Source organism: Saccoglossus kowalevskii, chromosome 11 (assembly GCF_978046115.1).
Source record: "Saccoglossus kowalevskii chromosome 11, keSacKowa6.1, whole genome shotgun sequence".
NCBI classification, from domain to species: domain Eukaryota; kingdom Metazoa; phylum Hemichordata; class Enteropneusta; family Harrimaniidae; genus Saccoglossus; species Saccoglossus kowalevskii.
The window spans coordinates 26,865,356-26,891,906 of NC_140651.1; the positions used below are offsets into that span (position 1 = coordinate 26,865,356).

The 26,551-nt window shown below is 35.5% G+C and overlaps 1 protein-coding gene across 1 annotated transcript in view; it reads right to left on the minus strand.

Moving 5' to 3' along the window:
* Positions 1-26,551, minus strand: part of LOC100372244 (glutamate receptor ionotropic, kainate 2) — a 51,085-nt gene that overhangs the window by 21,931 nt on the left and 2,603 nt on the right. Inside the window, exon 2 of the mRNA XM_078013558.2 lies at positions 16,960-17,124. Within this exon, the coding sequence (XP_077869684.1) occupies positions 16,960-17,124 (165 nt within the window). The remainder of the gene's footprint in view (positions 1-16,959; positions 17,125-26,551) is intronic.

The window sequence follows — 26,551 nt, forward strand, 5'->3', positions numbered from 1 at the left end:
TTGTCAATCATTTATTGAATTTTAAAGAGCCATAGTCGTCACACAGCGCGCATTTGAAATCAATGTAAACAATGTATTTAACACGCGTAGTATTCGTCGTATGGGACCATATTAAACCTGTTTTTTTTTACTTTTATTTGCATTTCTAAACAGCTCCAAATTGGTACAATTGTATCACAACGATTTAGTATCCCATTGATCAACAAATTTCGAAATTATACCACGAACGTTATTCCTTAATCCTTATCAACCAGATTAGTAGTTCGCAATAAAACATAATCCTTTAAGACGCACTTCAAATGACTGATGTAATGACGATCAACGCTTCTCAGAAAACTTAGCATTTGTCCAGAGTATCATTAATAAACTAGTAAAGGGCGTGGTCGTCGCGCTACGCATGCGCGAGATATGGGTTTCACATGAACAAAGATGGCTACTTTGACTGTTGCGCAGACGAATGAGTACAAACCGAGACGTTATCAAGCATTGGTTTGTGGGAAAATGAATGTTATCAACACAAATGCCGCACATGCGCGGCACGTCGACATCCTCCCTTTAAGGTCTCATACCAACAATTAGCCTATTAGCGTTCAAATCTTAAGGTTTTCTTTCACCGCGTGTTATATAAAACGCGATGTATGAGGGCGTACTGTTAGACTTGTGTGTGTATCTTTGTTTATTGACCGATGACCTGTGAATCTGGGCACCTCACAATTAGACACTTCCAAACTGATTGGATTTCTGAGAATATTGAAGATAGATAAACAAATCTTAGTGTTTCTTTTACATCTATTTTGTAAGAGTGGTTTCAACAAATTAAAACAATATTTTGATTTTTGGAACCTTTATTCTTGGAGAAATTCACCCAGAACGCTAACATTGTTGTCCATGGAGTTTTAATTAGTGGTATGAGACTTAACAGTTTTACTATATTTAATTTCTGGTGGCAGTACGGGCAAATGTATACACTAAACGCTTGATAATCATATCAAAAAAGTTGTCATAGCTCGACAAGCTAGATTAATTATGTAAGAGAGTCTTTCGAGAACGAGGAACTAGAAACTGAGCAATATTGGCTTAATTAAAGCATGTGTCGTCATGGTAGATTGGCAACCATATATATAAGGAAGTTTCGAATGTGTTTGAGAAAATGTAACCATATATGAAATTATGTATTGGTCGTTTGAACCTTCAATGCAAGCATAAAATCGCATTGTGCAGCCAATATTCGCTCGACCACCCTGACACCCCCGAAAAATAATGTAAGTTTTGAGTTTAAGCCCTATAATTAGACTATTATAGATGGGTACGAATCCCTTGCATCCGTATTGGATCGTACACCGAATATTTCAAACAACTAATACTGGCTTTCTTACAAACTAAATATAATAATTGTAAGCACGCATCCCTTGATGAATATTAGTTTGTATAATATGGCTGCGTGATCATAATAATAACTCGTCATTATTCAAATTAGTCATTGATTTTATTATTTACATTCATTCACACTTGGGAATGTCACATTTCATTATTGAAATGATCACGTGACTCAAGGACATTGTAATGTACCTATATAATACTATAGACCACTGGCCCAAATGCACAATATATACAGGACAAACTAATTAAGTAAAAGTGTCTCTTTCTTAAACGCGCGGTAAATAAATTTACCTGTATTGCGTATAATAGTAACGTTGGTTGCTGTGCTCGATAAACTTACCCGGATATTAACCATTACGATAATATAACGGGATATACTGGACACGTAATTAATGGAGGGAGCAAATGAGACAAAAATGGTAATCGCCCTCAATCTATCTATATATTGACGATAAATTCATCATAAATTATACATTTTTATTTTACAATTCTGTATTACATACATGGTTTCACTCGAGTGGCGCACATGAACCAATGCCTTCCAGAATGTTGTAAATTATCAATATCGCATCTGCGCTTGATAATTTTAAATTATCATTTTAGTTAGTTTGGCTAATAGTGTTTTAAAGATAAAATATTGTACGAAACTCCATATCTATAGCTTTTATTTGAAGGCTTTTCCAAACACGCTGACTGAAAATGAATTTGTTGAAAGCGAAGGAATTTATCAAGATTCAGTGACCAGAGAATTTGACACGTTTGCATTTCCGTTAGGGAATCATGGGTAATCCCCAGGAATGCAATCTGTCACTGTCTTATACGTCCTTAATTGCTTGTTTTGCAAGTGAAACACACTTTTATTATTAGTAATGCATGATATACCATGAAGTGTATTACATTGTCACAACATTAAACGCATGTAAGTCGTATCAATTCTATCCAGACGAAAAGAATCCTATCATGATAACTTTTACGCGTATGTTTCTAATTTTGGCATGAATTGTCGGCCGCTCATTTCCACACCAAAATTCCAATTAGCTGCGAGTTACCGTGATAATCTGTGGGTAATTACACAAGAGACTAGTCTTTGGTCGTCAGCCTACTTGATCATTTGATTAAATATCCACTGATCTTTACCGGATTCATTTGATCTTTTGCCTTCTTCGACTGCGGATAAACGTGTTACTGTATGAACAGGCGGTGTAGTCGGCAGTGTTATTTATAGCGCTCTAACACGGTTTCAGCTACTTACGCCATACATCGATCACATTATAAACGTAACCTGAAATAAATTCCACCGATATCTCGTTGATGACGAGCGTCTCGCGAGACTTGATTTGACCTTAAACATAAAATCTCGTAGCTCTCTCGCTCCAAACGAGATCTTGACGTCCATTTGTGTCTAAGATCTACAACGCGCGGACCACAATGCCATAGCGTTAGAAAGTTAATGTAAATAAAAAACAATGTCATTGTCAATTTACCAGGATTGTGAGGTTCCTTCCCCACAAAATGAGTGACACGCACGATTGGTTCACAAACATGTAATCTGACTGACAGAAAAAGTACAACTGCATAAACAAACCAGCTGTGTTGTGTTTGCTCTATAAACCTCCGATAAACTTTTGCATGTGGCGATAGTCACAATAGCGATAAATCCTGGTTTGAGGTTTATAATCAGAAAGCTAGAAGCACTGATATCGTACATTTGATATGATGACCTCACTATCTTTGTCTGGAAAATGTGAAGAAGTTTTCTGTGCGTGACCTGATCTATTTATTCGTTATCAGGCCATATTAGACCGTGTTACTACGCAGACTCCTTAAAACAAAAAATATCTGTCGTGACGATCAATAAAATTCATACGGGCTTTAATTGGGTCTTGACTACCTCAATCAAAATTGTAGGTTGTACACAGTTTGCGTATTGCTTGTTTAGATGGCTAGATTGAAATTCTTGTATATTCTTGTATATATAACAGTAATTTATTTAAAAACTTTATGTAAATAGTTTTATGTAATTATTTTCATGTAAAGAGGGAGACCAAATAGCCACGGCGATAGCACATACTATTGTCTTGTAGAAATAAGCGCAATCATGCATACGATACCATGTTTATTTGTTATTACTAATAAATACGTCACGACACCATTTTCGTGTAATGTCATTCAAATCATATATGACCACCAATGCAGGCGCCGATATAACTTGTTTTATTTGGAAGAAATCCAAAAGAGTTTTGATTTTTTTCAACCATGATTCATCGTAAATGATATTTTTATGTTCGAGCACGATTTTTGTCATGATATGTTCACATTGAGAGGATAAGTATAGTAAGGCTATGCTCCAATGCAACGATGATTCGAAAACTTTAGTACTTTTTTGAAAGTATTGACGTATTAAGTCTAGTTACAATCCATTGAAAAATGACCTTATCGTAGAATATAGTGGCGGTGAACCTATCAAATTATTATCGTTATTATTTGTATTTCGGGGAGAATTGATAAAGAATGCAATTCAATTCAATTTTAACAGTTATTAGGATTGGTATGTTGTCATGGTGATGTAAAATGTATGAATACATTAATGTTATAATAATAAATATGATATTTTGTGTTAGTGTTCTATCTACTAATAAATCTATATTACAAGCAAGTTAGAATATACGCTCCGTGACGTAATCAACAATTCATGTACAAGTGAACCAAAATATCCAGAATAGAGCGAACGCAAGCAATCGAGTAATATCTTGAGTCTAATTTGTGACGTTAATTTTTAGAACATGTTGCTATGTTATAACCACTTAATTGAGAAACATGACCGGATCCTTTGGTAGGATAATCTTTGATAGAATTTCGCCAAATTAGGAACACGCTTTGTCATTGGATTTAAATAATGTGGCCCTAAGAGACGGGATAAGACGGAAATCCGTGAGGAGTTATGGGTACCGACATTTCATAATCCCTCGATGGAGTTGGAATTACATAGCTTTACATCATTGAACATGTAATTCACAAAAGTTTTTTTTTTCTTCTTTGAAATCGGAATAATATGCTTCCTTTAGAAGATCAGTGTAGACGTGTAATAACCGCAATCAGCACTAAAAACGTCAGTAAAACTGTTAGAGGGTATTTGGATCAACATCAATCAATTCTCAATTAACACTGATTATCGCGGCGAAAATCGTCATTCTCATCGTTGCAAACAGATTGAAATTAAGACCTCCAGTGTATATCAATTTAAATCTTATTTTAAACATTTTTCATGCTTCATTCGAGAATGGTAGGCACGGAATCTGGAAGATATAATCAACACTTCGTTTTATTTTATCGTTATAGCAGATTCATTACTTTAAGGTTGTTATTTTCTATTGTTACTATGATGAATATAGCGGTCTTGCTCCGTGTCCACTTTAAGTTTATACGTGTAATTGTCATGAATTAGTTTTCGCGTATCTGTTGACCGACTTGATTAGTTGATTATTAGCTAAATTGCTGTGTTATGTCTGTCATCGTTTAGGCCTATTTGAAGTTTTGGACGGAACTCGACTCAGTGATTCGGAACTAATTACGAGATAACCGTCGCTATTCAGACTACTCTTTCTGACAGTTGGTATTCGTAGTTATTAATGTAGTGAACGATTAATCAAAAGATATGACGTATTCAGTACTTAGTGTGATTGGCTTTATGATTGAAGGTTACGCCCTAGAGTCTTTTTTCTGCTTTGTAATTGGTTAGAGTTTTGAAAATGAATAAAGTTGTTTTGAGTTGGTCTTGGCGAGTACAGCACGACAGACGAGTTCAGTCCTGGAGAGTCTTGGGACGAGTCTTGATGCAGTCTTGGGGCGAGTCTTGAGACGCAGTCTTGGGCTAGTCTTGGGTCAGCCTTTCGATAGTCTTGGGGATTTTTCCCCAGGGCGCTGTGTCTTATAGAGTGCTCGAATGACCGACTAAGACGAGAGTTGAAACGTATTTCGTTGTGTGTGTCTTATTTGACTGTAAAGCTTAAGTGACTTCCCCCTATCCCGTACCTCAAGGGGACGAGATATAGAGACAGAGACGAGATTCTCCCCTGACACGTGTGGAGAACCCCGTGGAGAAGAATTTCCCCCTGATATAATTCCCATGGACGTTACAAAATATATATGATTACTACTTTTGCATTAAACGTGGGGGCGTCACTCGAAATATATAGACCATTTATTGGATTCTGGTCGTCTTTGTGATTACGTCACCAGTTTAGGTTCGTTCGATCGTTTGAGAAAAATTTCACTTAATTGTTCACTTCATAATTTAATGCTAAATAAGCTGATATGCCAATTCTCACCAATTCATAATAATTTATGTTCACGGTAAATGTCACTTGTTTGAAGAGAAATTTCACGTAAACCCTTTTTTGAGACTGTTTTGCGTGTCAGACCGAAACATTGTCAATAAATGCATCTATCCCAAAAAACGTCACTTGTACATTTATTTTTTTACTACGAACATGTCCAAAAATTTACTATTATTACGCAATATGTCTACCCAGTCAAGCAATATTTCCACTGTTATTGGAATAATAAATTAGATAATATCAACGTCTTCATAATCGGAACTCATTCCCCTATAGAATTCTCTGAACCGTGAATCCACTTTAACGATATGTTATGGATATTAGGTCGTCTTTCTATTTCCTTTTGTCGAGTTGATTTAATCTCAATCGTATACGAAGAAAATCCATACAGCAAATCATTTCGTTCCACATATATAGTATTGCGAATAAGTAAAGTAAGAAAACAAATCCAATCCTTAATGCCACAACACGTTTGTATTATTTACTTGTTTTGCCGACCGCATTGAAGACATATAAATTACTTTATAAAATATTCACATGACTTCTGGCGAAAAGCATTCATGATGATCATTGCTTAATGCTATCAACAACGTTTGAAGTGCCAAGGGCAATACGTCACGTGCGGTATACTTCATCACAGCTGATGGTATTATAGATGGATTTATGTTTCATTGCAAAAGTTTAATTTCAGTGTATATTATTTTATAGAGGTATAACGGCCGAAAACGGCCGTCACCGGGCAGCTCACTTTCTAATACCGTGTAAAATTAAGAATGCATGATACAGGCGTTAAATGCGTATCGTAGCGGGAACTCACAGCACGGTCTATTGAGTTATAACATAATTCGAGTATTAAATGTTTATATTTTTGTTTCATATCTCTGAATACTTAGCTGTGAATGCCGATTCACTCATCTGCCGCATCGCGCAGCGAGCGTGTATTTTTTTAACGAAGAATAAATATGTATCAAATCTCGCTACTCTTCCATCACGATGATTGTGAAACTTGGCAAGTTCTTTTGTCTCAGTCAAATGCAAACGCATTCACCTCCACAATATTTGAACAACTGAAAGTATGTAATACGGATTAGTGAACGGAAAAGCATTCATAATTGTACTCGTTAAATAAATCTCTTTATTTTATTTTATTTTATTTTTGAACAGCGTCAAAATACATGTGTACCCCTGAAATGGTAATTTTGATTCGCGATTTTGCATATTGGATGTTCGCTTATTTAATTCGATGTTCGTTTATTTGATGTTAGATGTCGTCGCTGATTATTCACGGAGAATAGTGTTGATGATAAAGCATCCACCCTGTTCCGTTTTTTCGTTCAGCACATTTTTTCGTCTGCGTGCAAGAAATGTTTCACAGATATTGTGGCTAGCATTTTAAAGACAACGAATAGTCATGCGGCGCACGTGCGCATGTCAGGGGAAGGTCACAATAGTACAACCCTGCATACAATACGACCGACATACAACCATGCAGTCTGTCGGATTATTATCATTGTTCCAGGGTAGATCACGATGAAGGTGTGACAAACGTGAAAAACTTGTTAATTATTAAATCGTATATACTGCATAACTTATAATTAATCATCTCCATGGTGATTGCTTTTGTCAAATGTCGGACTCGTCCACAATCGAACGTTTGGCAGATTTACATTATGCACTGGCATTGTTCCAGTAAGTACGTTTCTGGCAGCGTTTTTGACCGTTTCTTGTGTAACGGTACATTTCACCTAAAGTACACATTTTAAATCCATTGAAAGCACATTTGTTGTCTGTATGTTCACTACTGAATGGTACAAGTAAAGTGGTGAGACGAGCTTCTCTCACGTTTTTGGTCAGAATGGCGTTCCATTGGCGCGCGTAGAAATATGCTGAAATGTGAATTTACTATTTTGGGATAGCTGCAACAATATAAATTGTATCGAATGAGAAAATTCGGTTATATTTTTTAAAAAGTCACTTTTGCACTGGTATCTTATTAGTCACAAAGAAGTTTTGAATCGGGAACAAGTAATTAATTATTTATATATTCGGTTATATAGTACACATTATATAACACACATCCAACCCATACCAATTTGCACATATATCTGTTCTCCGTGTTATCGAGATCGTATATTAATCTCTGTGCAGTGAATATTCTTGCGTTCTCGAGGGACGCCGGGTTGCGTTATCATTGATTACTCCGTCCCTGTGTGCATTGTGTGGACCAAGATAACCGCTAGCAGTACATAGACCTGAAAACTCTTCCATAATTATAAATACCCTGGATTTTTAGCGACAAATATGTGAATGATATCTTCTTGCTGAAGTCATATTTTAGTAAAGCGTCTTTTGTCATCGTGTATTCGACTGTTTTGGCAACGAAAAATGTTATTATATAATTACATATATTTGGTTGAAAACGCGAGGTTACTTCCGCCATAAAATCTATCAGCAGACAAAATCATAATAATCTTTCTGTCAGATTTCGGTAAAAATGTAGATTAAGACTGACCAAAATACGTAATGTTTTGTGTCATTAGAACACATTGTGGCAAGTTTTGCGGGACGATCTGGCACAGACATCTCAGTGTGCAGCCATAGTGTGGAGAAAACAGTGATGACATACATGTACTGGCGGCAATTACCCAAATATACGCCCGGGGTGTTGTGACACGTTGTGAACTCCGATTAAATGTACTCTAGTATTACATGGTTTGCAGACTACTTTGGCAATTACGTGAAAGTCACGTGACCATACTGCAGTGTTCCGCACAGGTACCCACGGAGGGTGCACGCTGCAAACAACTAGTGTTTGATTGTAACCATGTGTGTTCTAACACGGCATGCACAAACAACATGGCTCGACGGGGCTGGTGTTCTAACGCAACACAGACCATGATAGTGTAAAACACGTCCACACGCCCACGTAGAAATTGATACGTTACCATGGCATTATTTCAATAGACATGCATCGAATTGTCACCACCGCGTTGAGGACCCACAAAAGTTCATTAACCGGGTGGGCTACTAAGCATTATATGTACTATATAACACTAGGAATTTCGTTGGATACCATAACGGACAATTAACATATTAACTAATGACCCTCGAGACCTGAATGCCATACTTGTAGCAATGTTCCAAGCATTTACGTAATTGCATTGTAGTAACTGAATAACAGTGTCCATATATGGTAATATATACAGAAACGGAATCATCACAAACTGATCTATTACACTTACGTGGCTTTAATATATAATATATACATAACAACTAACCTTTTTCGACCTTTTTCAGTCGCCAGTATTTCAACAACGCCCGTATTCGTTTTCCATCGGGGAGGAGTTTAGATTATTTGTACAACCAACTGTAGCTCTCATACACGTCCATCAAAAACAACAAAATGACGAGCATTACTAATTCATGTAAGCTAATTCGAGGATGCAAAGAAGCTCGCGGGAATAACAATCATTCTGGTTGCCAACCCATCCCTAGTTATAAAAGCGTTACACTGCATTGAAGCATGTAGCATAGCAGTTTGCCTGGACAAACATTGATAAAACACGACGGAATAATAAAGATGAAACACTTATGTATACATTTTGAAATCGAGTTATAGTCACCCGTATTACAGCTCAGACGTTATGTTTTAAAATATTAAAAAAAAACTGTCGCGTGTGACAGTAATGCCCTTAAACATTTAACTCTGGAACAGTTACAGAAACATACATATATCTGTGGATTATATTATCATTACGGAAGCAATTCTGTAAACTCCTAGATGTGGTTCTAAGTGTACCAGCAGATTTATCTGTAATCTGGCTAATGGCAAAGTAAAATATCAGAAGGCCATTGAGCAGCGACTGGTATAAAACACGTGACATGAATAATTGATAGTCGTTGCAAAAGCATAGAAGTAGTCGAACAAAATGAATATATTCATTAATTTATTCAATTATTCAGATGGAAGATTATTTATTTATTCTCAAACGTTTTGATCTGGAAACCGTGTTATCTGCCCTACTCGAGTATTGAACTCAATGACTGGAGCATTTACTCGGCCAATCACATCATAACATGTGAACATGCAAAAAACGTAATAGAGGCTGGTTTTATTTTTTATGGACTGCATACGGCTTTTGCGGCCCGAGGCCGTGCGGCGCGTAAGCCGTACGATCGAGGGTAGCAAAAGCCGTATTCAGTCCACAAAGATTTTATCATATACCTTATATGAAAAAAGTCTTTAGTTATGTTATTTTTTGCTCGTCTGGCCCAAAATAAGACCTATTCGATTTAATCCGGGTTTCGATACGGGCCTTTTTACTGGCGAGGATTTATACGGGGGATTCTAAACGATGCAAACGCGTAAACAACTCTCACACAATACACAAACGAATGTCACCAAATATATCCACAAACTACATTTAAACGAAACAGCAAATAAACATATTTATAACAATATTTTAACGGTAATAAATACGAACTCATTATAAACTTTCTTTCTTAAGAATGAACACTACAGTCTAGCTAAGTTGGTCATTTACTGACCGTCCGGATAATACATAACAAACAGACGTTTTCTTGGGGCTGACGTTGTAGCCGCAGGTAGAGACACGTTGATTCCACAGTTGTCGGTGAGCGAGAAACAATTGCTTGACAAGAAGCAGTTTGGTTTACAGTTCTAGATTCGTGCGTAGCTAAACTAAGAATATCTGAAATGCGCCGGTGATCTTCCGTAGAGACAGTATCGTACTGCTATAAACTTGACACGTTTTTTGTGTTTTATGATTGCTTGTGGTGGATTACCGGCTTTTGTCAGGCAATACAAGGTATATGGTAATGTGGAATTAAAAATTATGTATTTATTTACTCGTGTACTGGCATATAGGCGTAATCTATAGATGGATTGAAGGACCCAGTAGTATACTGAGATTTACAAGGTTAATGTTAAAAGATTGTCCAAGTGGAACTGTACATATTATGTTATTGCATTTTATCCTTTTTGTGATTACTATAAAAATCACTGCTTTCACACAAACTCCATTCGCTGTAGACTATTGAACGATGTAGACTGTTTTCATATTCCATTTCCAGAATTACATAACAAATAACAATATCACAATAGTACTTAGAAAACACGTATAGGATGGGTGACACAGTTTACCACATTACGGTAGAATTTACCAGTCACCATGATTGACGCTGCATAAAATGGAATTGCGCACACGTAGATCAAAATTGTCAAATCTCGTAGGTGAGAATTACCGAAGTAAATACACACGAAGTATCAAGACGATTACCAGTGGTTTATTATTTCCTGTCAAATAATATCGACTAATAATGACACAACCTGCACTAATACACTAATTTGTTGAATTTCAAGCTGCATTTTAGCTGCAAGTAACTATCATGAGATAAGCATCGTCTTCATAAGTTTATCGGTGGGCGGCACCGGAGGGACAGAGTGGGCGGTCGCCCACCCGAGAAGAATGTTGGGTGCGTCGCCCCCAATCAAGCTGAAACCCTTTGTATCAGCAAAATTTGCCCCTCAAAATGAGAGGGTCAAGATTGAAGATTTCAAATCAGTAGTTTGTGGCAATCCACACTTTTATTTCAAAATATGTTAACACACAGTCGTTAACATGTGGGGGGGGGAATCCGGGGTTTGGGTATATGTTTGAAGGCAAAAAACTAGAATCACTCTACGAGTAATAAACATAGAAATGTTATAGTGTGGTAGTCGTCGTGCTGCGCATGTGCGAGATATATGGGTCTCATATAAACACAGATGGCGACTATGACTGTTGCGCAGATCAACGAGTACGAACTGACGCGTTTCCAAGCTTTAATTAGGTAATGTTCATGTGATTGGAAGGTATCGAAGGAGTCACTGGCGGTAATCAGTGCAAGTCGCGCCCAGGTCAAACCTCATACTTGTGATTTCCATTTGAAGAGCGCATTGGATTGTGGGAAAATCAATGTTTATCAACACAAATGTCGAACATGCGCAGCGCGACGACTACCGTGCTTTAAAGAGCTAATGACACTCGATTTGAAATTTGAAATTTCCCTACTCCAATGTTTATAATTAGAAACCAAAAAACAACGAAATGGCCACGATTTAGCACCAGTGTTCGTTTCCAATATTTATTTTGTTTTGTTCACGAAAATATAACACAAGCATATGCGGGGAGAGAACAACATAAACTCGTTGTTTCAGTTATAGGAAGAATTTGATACGCTAAAACAATCTGTAGACAAATAAGCTGTTTTCTGAATGATCTTACAGTGAGGTGTTAGGGTTGGGTTGCCAATCAGACACAGTCTTATAAGTAGTTTTACATTGACTCGATTTTTCCGACATCAAAAGTAGTTAGGTATTCGTATAATTCGTATTCGAGTGGCATGAAATAGCGGAGCGTATATATCCCATACGCATCTCAGGAATTTATGACGAACGAAAATTGTTTGGTGAACATGCACAGCTCAGCGCCTTACCAATGAGCAGGAACATCACAAGATAAAGTTGACATATCATGAATTACTTTTAAAATAAACTTGTCTGTATTAAATATAATCTCAGGGCACACTGCTCGCTCAGGAAATTCTACCTAACACTTTGTTCGCGTATCTGTAATTGAGTTGTCATTTGCACATGTCAAAGATCTGTATTTCGGCAACTAATATCATTACGTAATGTTAATTTGCATTTAATTAAATTATTGGAATACTGTATTCTGACGAATATTATGGAGTTATGCACTGTTTAGCCATTCAACTTAAACCTGTGTTCACGATTGTGTTCTTTTGATGGATTTACTCTCATCAGAGTCCTGGCTTACGTGAAACGTTGAGATTTATAACCCTGTGCGAAGTCTAGAAATGTGAAATTGAAACTTGTATATAAAACAACAAAATAAAGCTATGATAATGCTGACGCATGCGCAAATACAGATATTTGTGTTAAGGACATATCATGGTAGGAGTATAACAATTGTAAAAGGTAAACTCAAAAATATAAAAAGGTGAATTTATTGGCTTCATTCTCCATATCATATGTTCTGTTACATTCCCCTTCGGAAAGATGGGGATGATTTGATGAAGGCAAAAACAAACCAGAACAATGAACACGCTATAAAGCTGAAAGCCTGACTAATATGCATCGGCGAGCTTCGGTACTAAGGATTCTTACTTAGAAAATTACAAGAAAACCATCGCGAAAATGGTGTATCAGGTAACAGTGTGTATGAATCCATTACGCCTAGAAAAACACTTCAGCTAAGCCACGCTTTACCTAATATTGAACTCACAGTCTGTCCTACACGGTTCGGAATGATACATTACTCATCAAATCAATCAGTGTGTTTACATTATTGTGTTTATTTTTACATGTGACAGGATTCCTATTTCCCAATCAATGTTAATTAGTTGACTTTTTTCGAGCAGATTAATTGAACTTGAACGACGGACAAATTAATTTTACGGTCATTACTTGTTCATCGCGGGTCGAATATGGATGAATCAATACGCACGCCATAGCCGCAAGTACGTTGAAACCAACGATCAATATGCTGGTAGTTGCTTGACGTAAGCTATGAGGCATATACTAACATCGACCATATGTATATTAAGAATCGAAAACTATAGCGTTATGGTTGAATGATATTAAGCGAATTAGGGGCGTTTTGTTTGATAAATTTGATAACAATTATTGTCTACGCAAATATCACAATTTTTGACCGAAGAATGGAGCTATGGCGCATGCGTGCAGCTATTAAAAAGATGTAGGAGATATGCCTGGTAATGCAAGACAGGTCAGGTTTACTGTGGAGCATAATTGGAATATTATAGAGGAAAGTACGATGACCCATACGGAAGAAATGAAAATGTTCTGACCGCTGAGGAAGTCTAAATCGACAATAATGTAATTCTTGTCAGGTGTTTGTACCTAGTGGTAATCAGAATTGCAGTGGCTGGGCGGTTGTCGTGTTTGTTAATATGACATCGATCATGATATCGTTCGTTTGATTGTAATTATATTCCTCCAATAATTCACCAAATAATTTCCACATATTCAATTCCATGGAATTAAAGTTGAATACATACTTGACGAAAGTGGGTGGATGTTTTGCAGTATAAGTACTTTCATTTCATGGAATACTGGCTAGATACTGTAATGTACGTTCAATAATTTTCTGCCTTCTTGAAAAACACTCCACCTATCAATTTGACTGACCTCACATGGTTATATTGCGGTCTTCAAATAGCCGCATGATGTAAAAGACAACCTTAATATCGCAACCTTTGCAATTTGCCCAATCGCGGAGAAGTGAATTGGTCGAGGTTATCGTGGCGACGGTGATGTCATCTAAGGTGAGCGCCTTTGAAAAAGACGTATCAATCATGTATGCATTAATGTCACACAACTTTCGATATTGACGAAAGATTCTACGCGTTTTTAAATGCCATCGCAATCAATTCCTGTTCAGGAAATCTGTGTTTGGTTTTGTCAACCTTCCCGTGGGATGGGGTACGGATTAAACAAATTCGCAACAAGATTAAATAAACAGATCCGATAACATGTAGCATGGTTATATTGGAAATTATTTGTTATATAACGTAATGGTTTCCGTTACCAAGTGAAATACGCGCACGCGCATGCTTGTTTGTAATTGACCCTACTGATATGACATAGGCCTATAACGTCAGACGATAATTAGGAGAAGATACATATTACCAAAGATAGTCTTAATGAGCTTAAGTACCTAGCTGCAATTTATTCCAATATTATGCCATTGTATAGTTGCCGCAAGCTCATATTTCTGAGACGTCTTGTGTGTACGTATGTGCGTTGTCTCGATCGATTAGTCAGTTGAATTGTAGCAGTAAATGTTTTTGCTATACGTAACAGGGGGAATGGGAACAAAACGACCAGATTTTGGAAATACTTTTATATTTGATATAAAATTATAGAATTGCGCTTCTATATAGAGGCTGACCTTGATTGTTAAAAAAAACTATTGGAAATGTTACGTGTGACCGAAATAACAACATATTTACGATAGACTGTTTGTAGGATTGGACGTGGCTTGTAATGCCCAACTCTGTCTTGCTGGTTAACCATTGATGAACCTAAACCGACCGTTTACATAAGTTGCTTGTTCGTTACGGAAACATGTTACGAAAATAAAGAATCGTTTTAGCACGCTTCGCCGCTGGGGAGTTGCTTGCTATATAATAAGGGCACCAGAAATCTGCTTGCTGTTTGATTACATCAGGGGGTTATGCTAATTTTCACGAACATTTTGATCTTCGGAGGGGATATACTGCTGTGAAACAAAACACTGAAGATAACAAAACGCATGACTATAGGCAATTCAATACATAAATGAAAGAATTGTATTATCACCAGTATCTAGCAGCGAATCAGCTTCAAGGGAGTAGTTCAAATTGGCGTTCCATTATTATTCCAGTAAACGTAGAGATATTTACTAAAAGCCTTCTCAATCAGGATAAACTTGATAATGAAATATTACAAATCATATTCAAATGAAATCAAACAATCATATTTGAGATGCTTTGTAAATATGGAAATATTTACTAATGTATGATGTGTCGAATTCAGTTTAAATTACTTAATTGCGAACTCCTGCTAGCAAAAAATACACATTTTTGGTATGAAAATAAAAGATATGAAACCCTTTCTCATCCCTTGGTTATATGGAATACACTTATCACTTATGCTATCATGATATCGCTGCAAACTTATATAAAATCAAAACCCAGTGGGGAAATTGGTTTGATTCACTAAATAAGCCCCCTTAGAAATGTAATTGAGACGATATTGAAATGGAACAGCATTTATAATCATTAGGTAAGCCACAGTGACTGTATAGGAAATGTGTTCTCATATGACAGTAAACGATTACCGTAAAAGTATTTAACGTAATTACAATGCCTGTAATATTACGAAGATGTTTCTTCGAGTGTACGGATATATTAAAAGAATCAATTGCTTAAAAATACGCAAGTTGTCTAAGATGTTCTCAATGCTGCAATCAAGATAAAAGTTGTATTGATTGATGTGCATTTCGTGCATAAGGAACGAAACTGTATTTATATAAAAGTTTTAACTGACAACTTATACGAGTTAGTTTTTGTTGTCTAATGTTACGTGTATTTTTATTTTAAAAGTTATTAGCATTACACTTTCCCACGATGATGTGTCGATTTTAAAGTTGGACACTTGAAAAACACCCGAAAAAAAGCAATGATTAATTGAATAATTAATTCTCACGCTGGTAATATGGGAAACGGGCAAAATATGTGCTTGTATATTTCAAACCACGTTTTGAATCGAAATTTATATTTAATCTGTCGATATCGCTTTTGACGTTGTTGCCGTTATTCGATAAGAGAGTACTTATTCCTAGAGTTTATCTATTGCGCATGACTACACATTCGGGGTATCACCATATAATTATTTCTGCTCATCGCCTAAAACACCACTAATGACGTCAATGAGTATTTCTAGCCGGAAATTTTGTTAAACTATCATGATTGTTTAGAAAGAAAACGTTGAAGATTATTATCTCGCGCTAATCACGTGCTAATTCCTTGAGACATTCGGCTATTGCTTTGTTTTTATATTTAGAAATTATTTTGGTATTTGTAAACACCGATACACTGTGTGTTATCAGATACAGACCAAATTTTCGTATTATCAATAGGAGTGAATGACGGAGCGGGGCATATCAACTTTGTACATAAAGTACGGAGACATGTTATTTTGTGTATGCCAACTCGCAGAACAGTTGTAGCGTTCAATGTCAAGAAGAAACTAGTATTGACTATCAAACGCTATTTAATAACCAAGTTATGCCGAGCGATTCCTCGTGTGTTTTTCTGATGAGCTGGTGAGTTGTTATTACGCATGCGTAGTCATGATATCAAGCGCATCACAATCACGTACTGATGATATTTACTGTTGAAATGGAAATGACGTAATTTACGCGTTTATATCCTTTTAGAAGATTGATGAGGTAATAACATACCATTAATGAATTACATCGAGTTCAAAGGTCGATGTACGTCATCTTGTTTATCTAGGGTATTAGACAGATAATAACCAAAGAATGGATCAGCTTCTCAGTCAACATAAATTCAAAACAGAGACACATGTCAAGCACAGACCCGAGGAAGAATAATGAATAAATAAATTAAATTAAATCTCATGACGTACCTTTTTTGTGGGCTTCAAAAGCACTGTCGTCCTCCACTAGCTGAATGTCGTATGTTATCCGTGTGATGTGGGAGTGAACGAACCTTCCATGGTTCATTTTGTCAATGGCAAATTTGAAAGCTTTCTCGGCGTTGCTTAGCGGTGATTGTTTCGAAAAAATACCACCTAAAAGAACAAGTAAAAATTAAAACTTTAGTTAATATGTAGTTTGATTTATTCATGTTTGTTCACACATTTTCATGTTTAACCGTAGATAGCAACATAAGCTGGTATGTATGGGACCAATATAAGATTAATTTTGGTGTTATGTAATTTACCTGTTTTTTCGTCTTTCATAATATTTTACCCGCAACTTACATGAATTGTTTAGACGACGTGTCGTGTTATTGAGTGGTGTATTTCTCTGCGCATAATGTAAATGTTATGTTATATATATATATATATATATATATATATATATATATATATATATATATATATATATATATATATATATATATATATATATATATATATATATAATCGTTTTACAAATTGGTCTATTTATGACCAAAACCAAGTGAAGAACACAAATAACAAATCTATGTTTGGCCAATAAAGTATCAGACCATTTATAGCTGCATGCGTGCCACGTGATATTTTAAATATTCAGATGTGCATAGTTGAACCATGGCGACTGTATTCTCGCGATCTGCAATAACTTCACTCAGTTGATTCCTTTGTGATTTTATTATTCGAAATATCAAGGTCTTGCTGACATTAATTATATGTTTTCATGAACGGAATAGTTTTTGTTGTTGAATACATTAAAGCCGTTAACTTTTAATAGCCGAGATAAGAATATATTCACGTAGTGAGCATTTGATTGATTTTGTGTTAGAAACAAATAAACGATAAAGAACTAGAAGGTCACGTGTTCGTCCGTCGGAAGACCATGAATTTGATATACCGAACTGATGCTATTTATGAAACACCCACATCGTATTTATACAACTAGAAAGGAACATTTTTTTATATTGACACGCTATTTACTGAACCTAATACGTATTTATTAGAACAGTACATGGCATGCACCATTAAATGTGCTTTTAGATGTAGATAAAACGTAACATGTCCGCAAATGATACCAACGATATCTAATCACCCTAAACCGCCGTTGCCAAGTTCGCAAAAAAAGCACTTGTGCTGTTAATGTACTACGTCTGCCTACTTTCACACCCCGTTGCTGCGTTGGCATAGGTAAGTGTGAATCTGTACAGCGTGTTTAACTAAATTTTAAACCATTCAACCGATACACAAGTAACACATTTAATTTCAAATATTATCTCACAGAAAAAAACAAAAACAAGAAGTGCTTTTTCTTTGGTGAGGATACCCAGGAGATTTGGTCACCAGGCAACGAAGAATCTTTAACAGAGCCAAGGAGAGTTGTTGCTTAGTCACATGACGTAGTAGAGGTGTGGGGATACATAAAACTGGTGGGTTGTGTCGACATCGTTAACACACACAATGATATTTTCCTGGTTATCTCGTCTTTAATGTTGTTAGAAGCAAAGTACGTAATACCCTACAGGAAATTAGATGTCTAATAAACGCGCTGGGAATAACAAGTCATATGAAATTTAGTCCGATGGATTCATGTGCGCTGTATGTCACTATAAGTCTCCCTGGTTTGAAGTTACTGCATGGGTTTGTAACATGCATACAAATATAAAATATACGATTCGCTTAATTTTATTATATTTTGCAAATCTGAGAGGTACCATTCCCCGACCATTAAATGTTGATATTATGAACGGGTAATGAAAAATTAACTGCAGACGATTATTATTTGAAGGGGTTCTTAAATTAAGCTAGATACATGAGTTAGGAGGCTTGTTCTTGAAAGTCACATTGTATGTGTGTTCGTATGGTCGTTAAGAACCTCCTCTTCTTTTCAAAATGGAATGTTTGGAAAGGTCAGCGAATGATAATCTACTTTTAGTATTTCATATTTGCTACCCATATTTTTAAACACTTCATGTTTTAGCTTGTTCTAGGATACATATTTGTAGAGTGCGAGTACAACTTTAAAAGTGATAAACAAATTAGCATATAAGGTACTTCAAATAACTAAACGCAAAACTATTTGATTTCAGTGAACTTATCTTTAACAACTATTCATACTGTAGCTGTGTACTCATGTCCACCTCCAGAAAATATGGAGTATTTCACCTTTCTCCTCAGATTCTCAGATTCGATAGATTTGAGTGATCAGGGATGAGAGCAGGATATTGAACTAATATTTTACTTTTTCTGGAGGCATCTGTACACACACTAATGCATATCAGCTAAAGATTGCCGGATATCGTTACGTTGCCATGGTTTTGTTATCTTAGATGAAATATTAATTCCCTGTCTATCAGTTTGCGTCATCGTTATGGCTGCTGGCTAATGCACAATTCATTGAAATTGACAATATATAACATGTTAATGACGTTTAGGTTTCACAAGCTTAAGTAGTTCTGAAGGAATGGGATCGAAGGAAAACAGTCAAATCCGTGACAAATTTTCTAGTTTTGTTTGACGAGAACGAGAACACAACTCGCAGCCTGAGTACACTCTAATATGCGCGTCCAAAGCAAATGTTTCGGACATTTTTAACACGTAGCAACTTTCAAGCGTCCGTTGAAGCGCGCGCTCAAGTTTCGTGTGAACAAACAATACATTATACACGTGTTACAAGCGTCGCGTGGGACCTATCGAACATGACGTGGCATCTCGACATTCGACGTAAATGACCGTCGTGATCTTGTCGAGAGCAAGAGAGTCAAGTGACGTTTCTTTATCCCACAAAAAGCGTCTCATTCCCCTTTCGACCAAAACCGCCGTTTTTTTTTATTTCCCGACCACCCAAAACATTAAACAGTGACACAATAAATTTGATAGGCAGTACCCATATATGGAATGATACAGTAAATTACATTCTTGTTATTGTATAGTTAATGTAATAAATGACATCACATTGACGGTACATATAGAGCACACCACAGTTATCAGATGCAATATAACATGTCTATACAATTAAATATTATAAGATGATCAATATCTGGATTTTATACTCATGCATTTAAAATGTTATATCCGTACGATGAAACAAATAAATACAAACTTAGTTTGGTGGTTTCAATATGACTTGTGAATAAATAGTCACATACAAATATCATCCAATATTCGATATGCTATTCATAGTGCTAAATTTGAATTAACCACCGTTTTAGATTTCAAGGACATAAGACAAATAGTAGCCCATTCATTGAGTGAGAATACACTTGATGTTACACTACGTCATTACATTACATTGCAGTCACATCATAAACAAACTGTTGTTAAAAAATAGTCCAATAGACAACGGTTTGCGCACAGTAGATAACATTGATTGTATGTAGGATACAGCTCACAAATAGTTTGCGTGCTTTTGATGAATTCTTTCGTAGAATGTGTTGCGTCATGGGATTCTTTGTAGCGACTTTTAACATTTACGTGACGACATCAAGTAACTGAAAATTGAAAATTATTGTTGTAATGCGATTGCCTCCATTTCTGTCAAAAAGCGTAACAACATTTATAAAAAATATTTGACGAACACGAGAAATACTAGAGTCCTGATGTCGTCGAGTTAGTGTATATATAACCAAGATAAAAAAATAGTGTTATCTCGTTCATGCCGATTACTTAGGCCGGCCGGGAATTAGTCGACTACACACTATAGGCGTCAGCTCTAATCTCACAATACTGCCAATGACGATGCTAGTCCGAAGTGAATGCTGGAAACACACAAATACCGATGCCTTAGGCGTGCATTAATGATTCCCCGTGATTGTGCCAGTGATTAACCACCAGCGGTGTAGCACTAGGGGCGGTTTTACTAACTTTATGACTACTAGGCTACAAATGGTATTTTAAGTGGATGTCGAATATTACTGCGATTTTACCACGCCTACTTCATTTCGTTTAGTTTATAGTTTGACGATGAGTAATGGTGTATCATTTGAGAACTTATAGCGATGCATTGTTAGCTGACACTGATTTTTAGTATTTTCAAGTATATATGTTTTGCGTTTTGCCATATGAATTGATGAAATGGAAATACGTGATTGTAATCCTTCAAGTTTAATATTGAAATCAATCTGGTTATTAAATAGATGGGATTTTATATTATTCTGCGACAACCCCCTTTCCCCTTCACTTCTCACACGCCATTTTTATCTCCTGCCTTTGTGCCCAGATGGTGTGTTTGTAGTGTCATCGTGTATTTTACCAAGTAACATGCTAGCACATTTTGCCTACACATGGTTCATCAGAGTGATTTTTCTCAAGAATTCCATTCCTGTACGTGTTATAATTGTTTCCTGTCCGAGTCACGTCAGCTGGCTCCGGCTGGCTCTGGCTGAAGATATTCATGGAATGTCCACTACATTAACAATATGACTTATTATGATTGTGACGTTTAGAGGAGTGATATGAGTACGGTGATATACTTATTATGTACAACATGTCTGTATGACTGTCTTTTATAGTACGACTCGCATCAACAAATCAAACCGACTCTCAAATTGTTTCCCGACGTCTATCCATCTAACTATCTCATTGGTGATTGAATGGTCAGATTGAGTGAATGTCCCCCTTTTTTTCTGTTAAATATTCAGGGAGACATTGACGAAATTGGCAAACAGACTTCTGATTATCGAAATTACTAGTAAGTTTTGAAACATGGTAATAAAAAGGATCGGATCACCGGAAACAACCAGGAAAGCATGAATTAAAACCAACCCTGCCAAAGTCAATTTAAAATTTTGACTCGTAACTACGTAATCTAATGGTTTATAAGTAGACAAATGAACGGGTGATTGCACACTGACATGATTAGACACCACTCTTTGAGTGGTGTCCAAACTGGATGTCGATGAAGGATAGTAACGTGAGACTGATTAAATTAGCTTCTAATAAAGTAAATGCAATATATGTTTGAATAACTCGAATTGACTGTATATGTTTGATTGCAACAGAAAATTTTGATAGCTGTATGTTATTTATGTTATAAAAATCTAGTAGAAAACAATGCGGTATTTTCAGATTCAAGTGGAAAATCCAGAAACCTTTGCCGGAATTGGTAGTAACAAAAATGCATGGTCGACCAAAAGACGGAAAGACGTGGAAACAGACAATACAGATACCGTTTTTAGTGTGCAAAATGTGACAGATGTGTACCAAAACAAAGTTTACACAATCAATACTCAAGATTTTGATCAGTTAACTTATTTTTTTTCTACGTGTCAAAACTAACTTAATATATGGGAATCGCACATGCTACAATTCTAACACAAACGTTACAATTCGCTGAACTGCGCATGTGTATATCAACAACTAACCGTCCAATACACAAGTATATCGACAATTTACACCCAGAATGGGAGTAGTTTCAGTTCCATGCTCGACCCCCCCCCCCCCCGTAAAAAAACATATGTTCGCTAAAATATTGTATCGCTCACCCATAGGCGTGTCCAGAATGGCAGTACAGAGTATTTAAACATGCCAAGATCTATCCAAGTGACATACACTAATTCCTGTATTGTTATTAAATGTATACATCAAAGTTCCGCTCACTTAACATCCGAGAAAAGTCCCGTCAGCTCAATCAATCGTAGGATACTTTATCTTGTTTACAGTATTAGCCAGTTTTATTTATCATAATTGCGTTTCATTCAAATCTAAACGAGTGGCTGTGATTGGCTGTATTGATGTACATCGTTACTGTGCTATTCCACAGAACACGTATACACCAAAAGACAGTTGTCAACGTGGTGTTGTCAAATGTCGTGGTGGCAATCGGGCCTGTATAGTCTAGTGTTTGTACCCGCTGTTCATTAAAATGTATAGTAATAATAATCCATTAATGTGGAAATTTTTGATGTAGTAAAGTTTTGATGTAAATTTGACTTAATATGCACGTATTTTAAATAATTGATAAATTACACAATGTGAAGTATTTTATAACATTTTAGTTGCTTACCAATCAGTTACATTTCACTGGACATTAAAAGATGATTTCTAACCATTCAACAATCAATGCAGCAACTTCACTACTCATCCATCAATATGCAAATTAATCGTTGTATATCTTCATTTTAATTTTGATATCAAATGAGTACTTCTCATTAGGAACTCTCTCAAAAGTTTTCACATTTTTTTTAGAAATTGTAATTGTGAATGAGGTATATACGAACAATATCTCATCAGCGATTTGTGTTACATTTACGCATTCGAAAGATTTCTGAATGTAAAGATGAGCAAAATATTCTGTTGACAATGCAAAAATAGTCATATAAAAGAGAAAACATGTCAGGATAATCGCCATTATTTTTCATCTTCTCATGTTTTATTCTACATGTTTCAAGGAAAAAAAACTGTGCTATCTCTTTTATTTTTTTTCACAGTACTAATTTGAATTGTAATAACTGACCTATTTACTTTGTACTCACGTGACCACATTAAGGTTGTAAATAACGTAACATCGATTTAACGTTAATTATAAGCTTTCATAAAATATGTAATTTGATATTGTTTAAAACACAGAATACAAACTGTTTGAACCGTTATTTTGTTGTTACAGGGGTTATCTAAAACAGCTTATTGCATGCATGTAACTTAATGATTCTCTTCAACTATTAAGATGTGCATAACTTCACGTAAAGTAGCATACTTAATAAGTCAATTTAGATTGCCGAAACTGTTAATCCTTAATTAAATTCCAAATACAGAGATACCCCCTTAAGGAGGGGGAAATGCAATACTAATTATATACCCTATATATAAAATATGTTTTTGAAATTCAGTCCCTCATCCCCTTGGCTATTATCGCGGAATGATAATAAATAACCTATCTAACCCGCTAGACTGAATTAATGGTATTAATATCATATAAGATTTGGCAAAACTCGGTCGTTTTTTGGCGTATTTGCGCTCGGAAACGCAAGGATGATAAGACTTGATTTTCAAAGGCGTAGGTTGTTTGGATCAGACTTGGCCTTTTGTTTAGATTTATTTGCAGTCAAGATTCATCAACCAACATAACAACGTTGTTTTTAGTGAATATGGAATATGTTCTGTTTTAATACAGGATTTGTATATGACAATCGGACAATTTTAACTATTTCTTACTGGATCGCCCCTTGTATAAATAGTCCTCTACTCTCCAAAAATTTACAATGGTACCAGCCTTTGACTGTAGCAATGTGTACACTGTACGGAAATATGCACACTCGCGAATTTGACAACATTCACTTGAACGTTTTAGGATAGTGGGAATAGAAGCCAGTAGATGGAAATATCAGTTACATCCCTCATGAAGATTGATGATTCGATTACTGGCCGGGATAGATGTGTTTAGTGTAAATGTTTATGCAATGTGTCTACACTTGCGATTCTCAATTTCTATGTGTAAAATCATATCGCTGCGGTGGACGGCGAAGGCTGACAAATTGTTGTAGTTCTGTGGCTCTCTTGGCACGGGCAACTGATTTCTTTAGCATTCCTTTTTTACTATTCTGACGTTAACTTTGTCGAATTTTGTATATGTAAGTAAGTAAGTAAGTAAGTAAGTAAGTAAGTAAGTAAGTAAGTAAGTAAGTAAGTAAGTAAGTAAGTAAGTAAGTAAGTAAGTAAGTAAGTAAGTAAGTAAGTAAGAAGTAAGTAAGTAAGTAAGTAAGTAAGTAAGTAAGTAAGTAAGTAAGTAAGTAAGTAAGTACGTAAGTAAGTACGTAAGTAAGTAAGTAAGTAAGTACGTAAGTAAGTACGTAAGTAAGTAAGTAAGTAAGTACGTAAGTAAGTAAGTAAGTAAGTAAGTAAGTAAGTAAGTAAGTAAGTAAGTAAGTAAGTAAGTAAGTAAGTAAGTAAGTAAGTAAGTAAGTAAGTAAGTAAGTAAGTAAGTAAGTAAGTAAGTAAGTAAGAAGTAAGTAAGTAAGTAAGTAAGTAAGTAAGTAAGTAAGTAAGTACGTAAGTAAGTACGTAAGTAAGTAAGTAAGTAAGTAAGTACGTAAGTAAGTACGTAAGTAAGTAAGTAAGTAAGTACGTAAGTAAGTAAGTAAGTAAGTAAGTAAGTAAGTAAGTAAGTAAGTAAGTAAGTAAGTAAGTAAGTAAGTAAGTAAGTAAGTAAGTAAGTAAGTAAGTAAGTAAGTAAGTAAGTAAGTAAGTAAGTAAGTAAGTAAGTAAGTAAGTAAGTAAGTACGTAAGTAAGTAAGTACGTAAGTAAGTAAGTAAGTAAGTAAGTAAGTAAGTAAGTAAGTAAGTAAGTAAGTAAGTAAGTAAGTAAGTAAGTAAGTAAATAAATAAATAAATAAATAAATAAATAAATAAATAAATAAATAAATAAATAAATAAATAAATAAACGAGCCGGGACATAATGATCATGGGACCCTGAAGGCCCCGGAGATAGCGTCATCATACAACATTAATGAACAAAATTCACATTACAAGCTTATGCTTATTTAGCTGGAGAACAAAGTACTGTCTGCGATATACTTGAAATAATAAGTGGAAATAATATACCTATTTAACCGTTGTTGATTTTTCTGCACAATTCCAAAACAAACAACTAACAAAAATCGACAAAACAAAAAACAAGTGCCGAGTACACTACACAGTTTAGTCAAATCAGTAAGAAAAAGATATTAGGACCGCATGGTAAATGTAACTATACAATAAATGTCAGTGAATACAATATTTGAAAACAATCTTGCAGACTTTATGGACGGGTTGACAACCTTTAATATTGCAAAACCGTTAGGATTTCCACATGAAGTTACACAGATAGAAAAAATGCATTTTTATGACAGGAGAAAATAATGTTTTCTTTTGTCCAGGCCATATAATCAATTCTCTTATTTTATGGGTATTTTTATGAGTGTACATTTATGTATTAAAGTATGTATATTTGACACTGTCTAATTCTTGCTGAGAATTGCCAAGCCAGTTTATAAAATAGTGAACAATAATTTTCGGAAATATTACTGACCGCGAAAGACGCCCCTCTCGAAGTGTCTTGTTGAGTTGTGATTAAAATATTTTCGATAATTGAACATTACGTAATTACATCAATGTCCTATTGGTAATGTGATGCGGGAGAAACGATTGTCTACGCTTAATGTTCTAATTGATTTTTTTTAATGGTTTAAGTATCGTAACACCAGAAATAAAAATAGTTTTTTTTAACAATCGGGGCCGTTAACCAGTGTCCAGTCATACTTTATTATTGAACATTAGGTTTTTGTTTTTTTATTGTGGCAAAAAATATGTTACAGAAATGGTTACTACGGTGTACGTGTAATGTTCTAATTAATTTGTTTTAATGGTTTAAATAACGTAACACCAGAAAACAAATAAGTTCTTTAACAATCGGGGCCGTTAACTAGTGTCCAGTCATACTTTATTACTGAACATTATGTTTTTGGTTTCTTTTATTTCTGTATTTGTCTCTTTGTTGTGGCAACAAGTATGTTACAGAAATTGAATCAGAAGAACATTGGTGGGCCTGAATATAATATGAGATGAAAG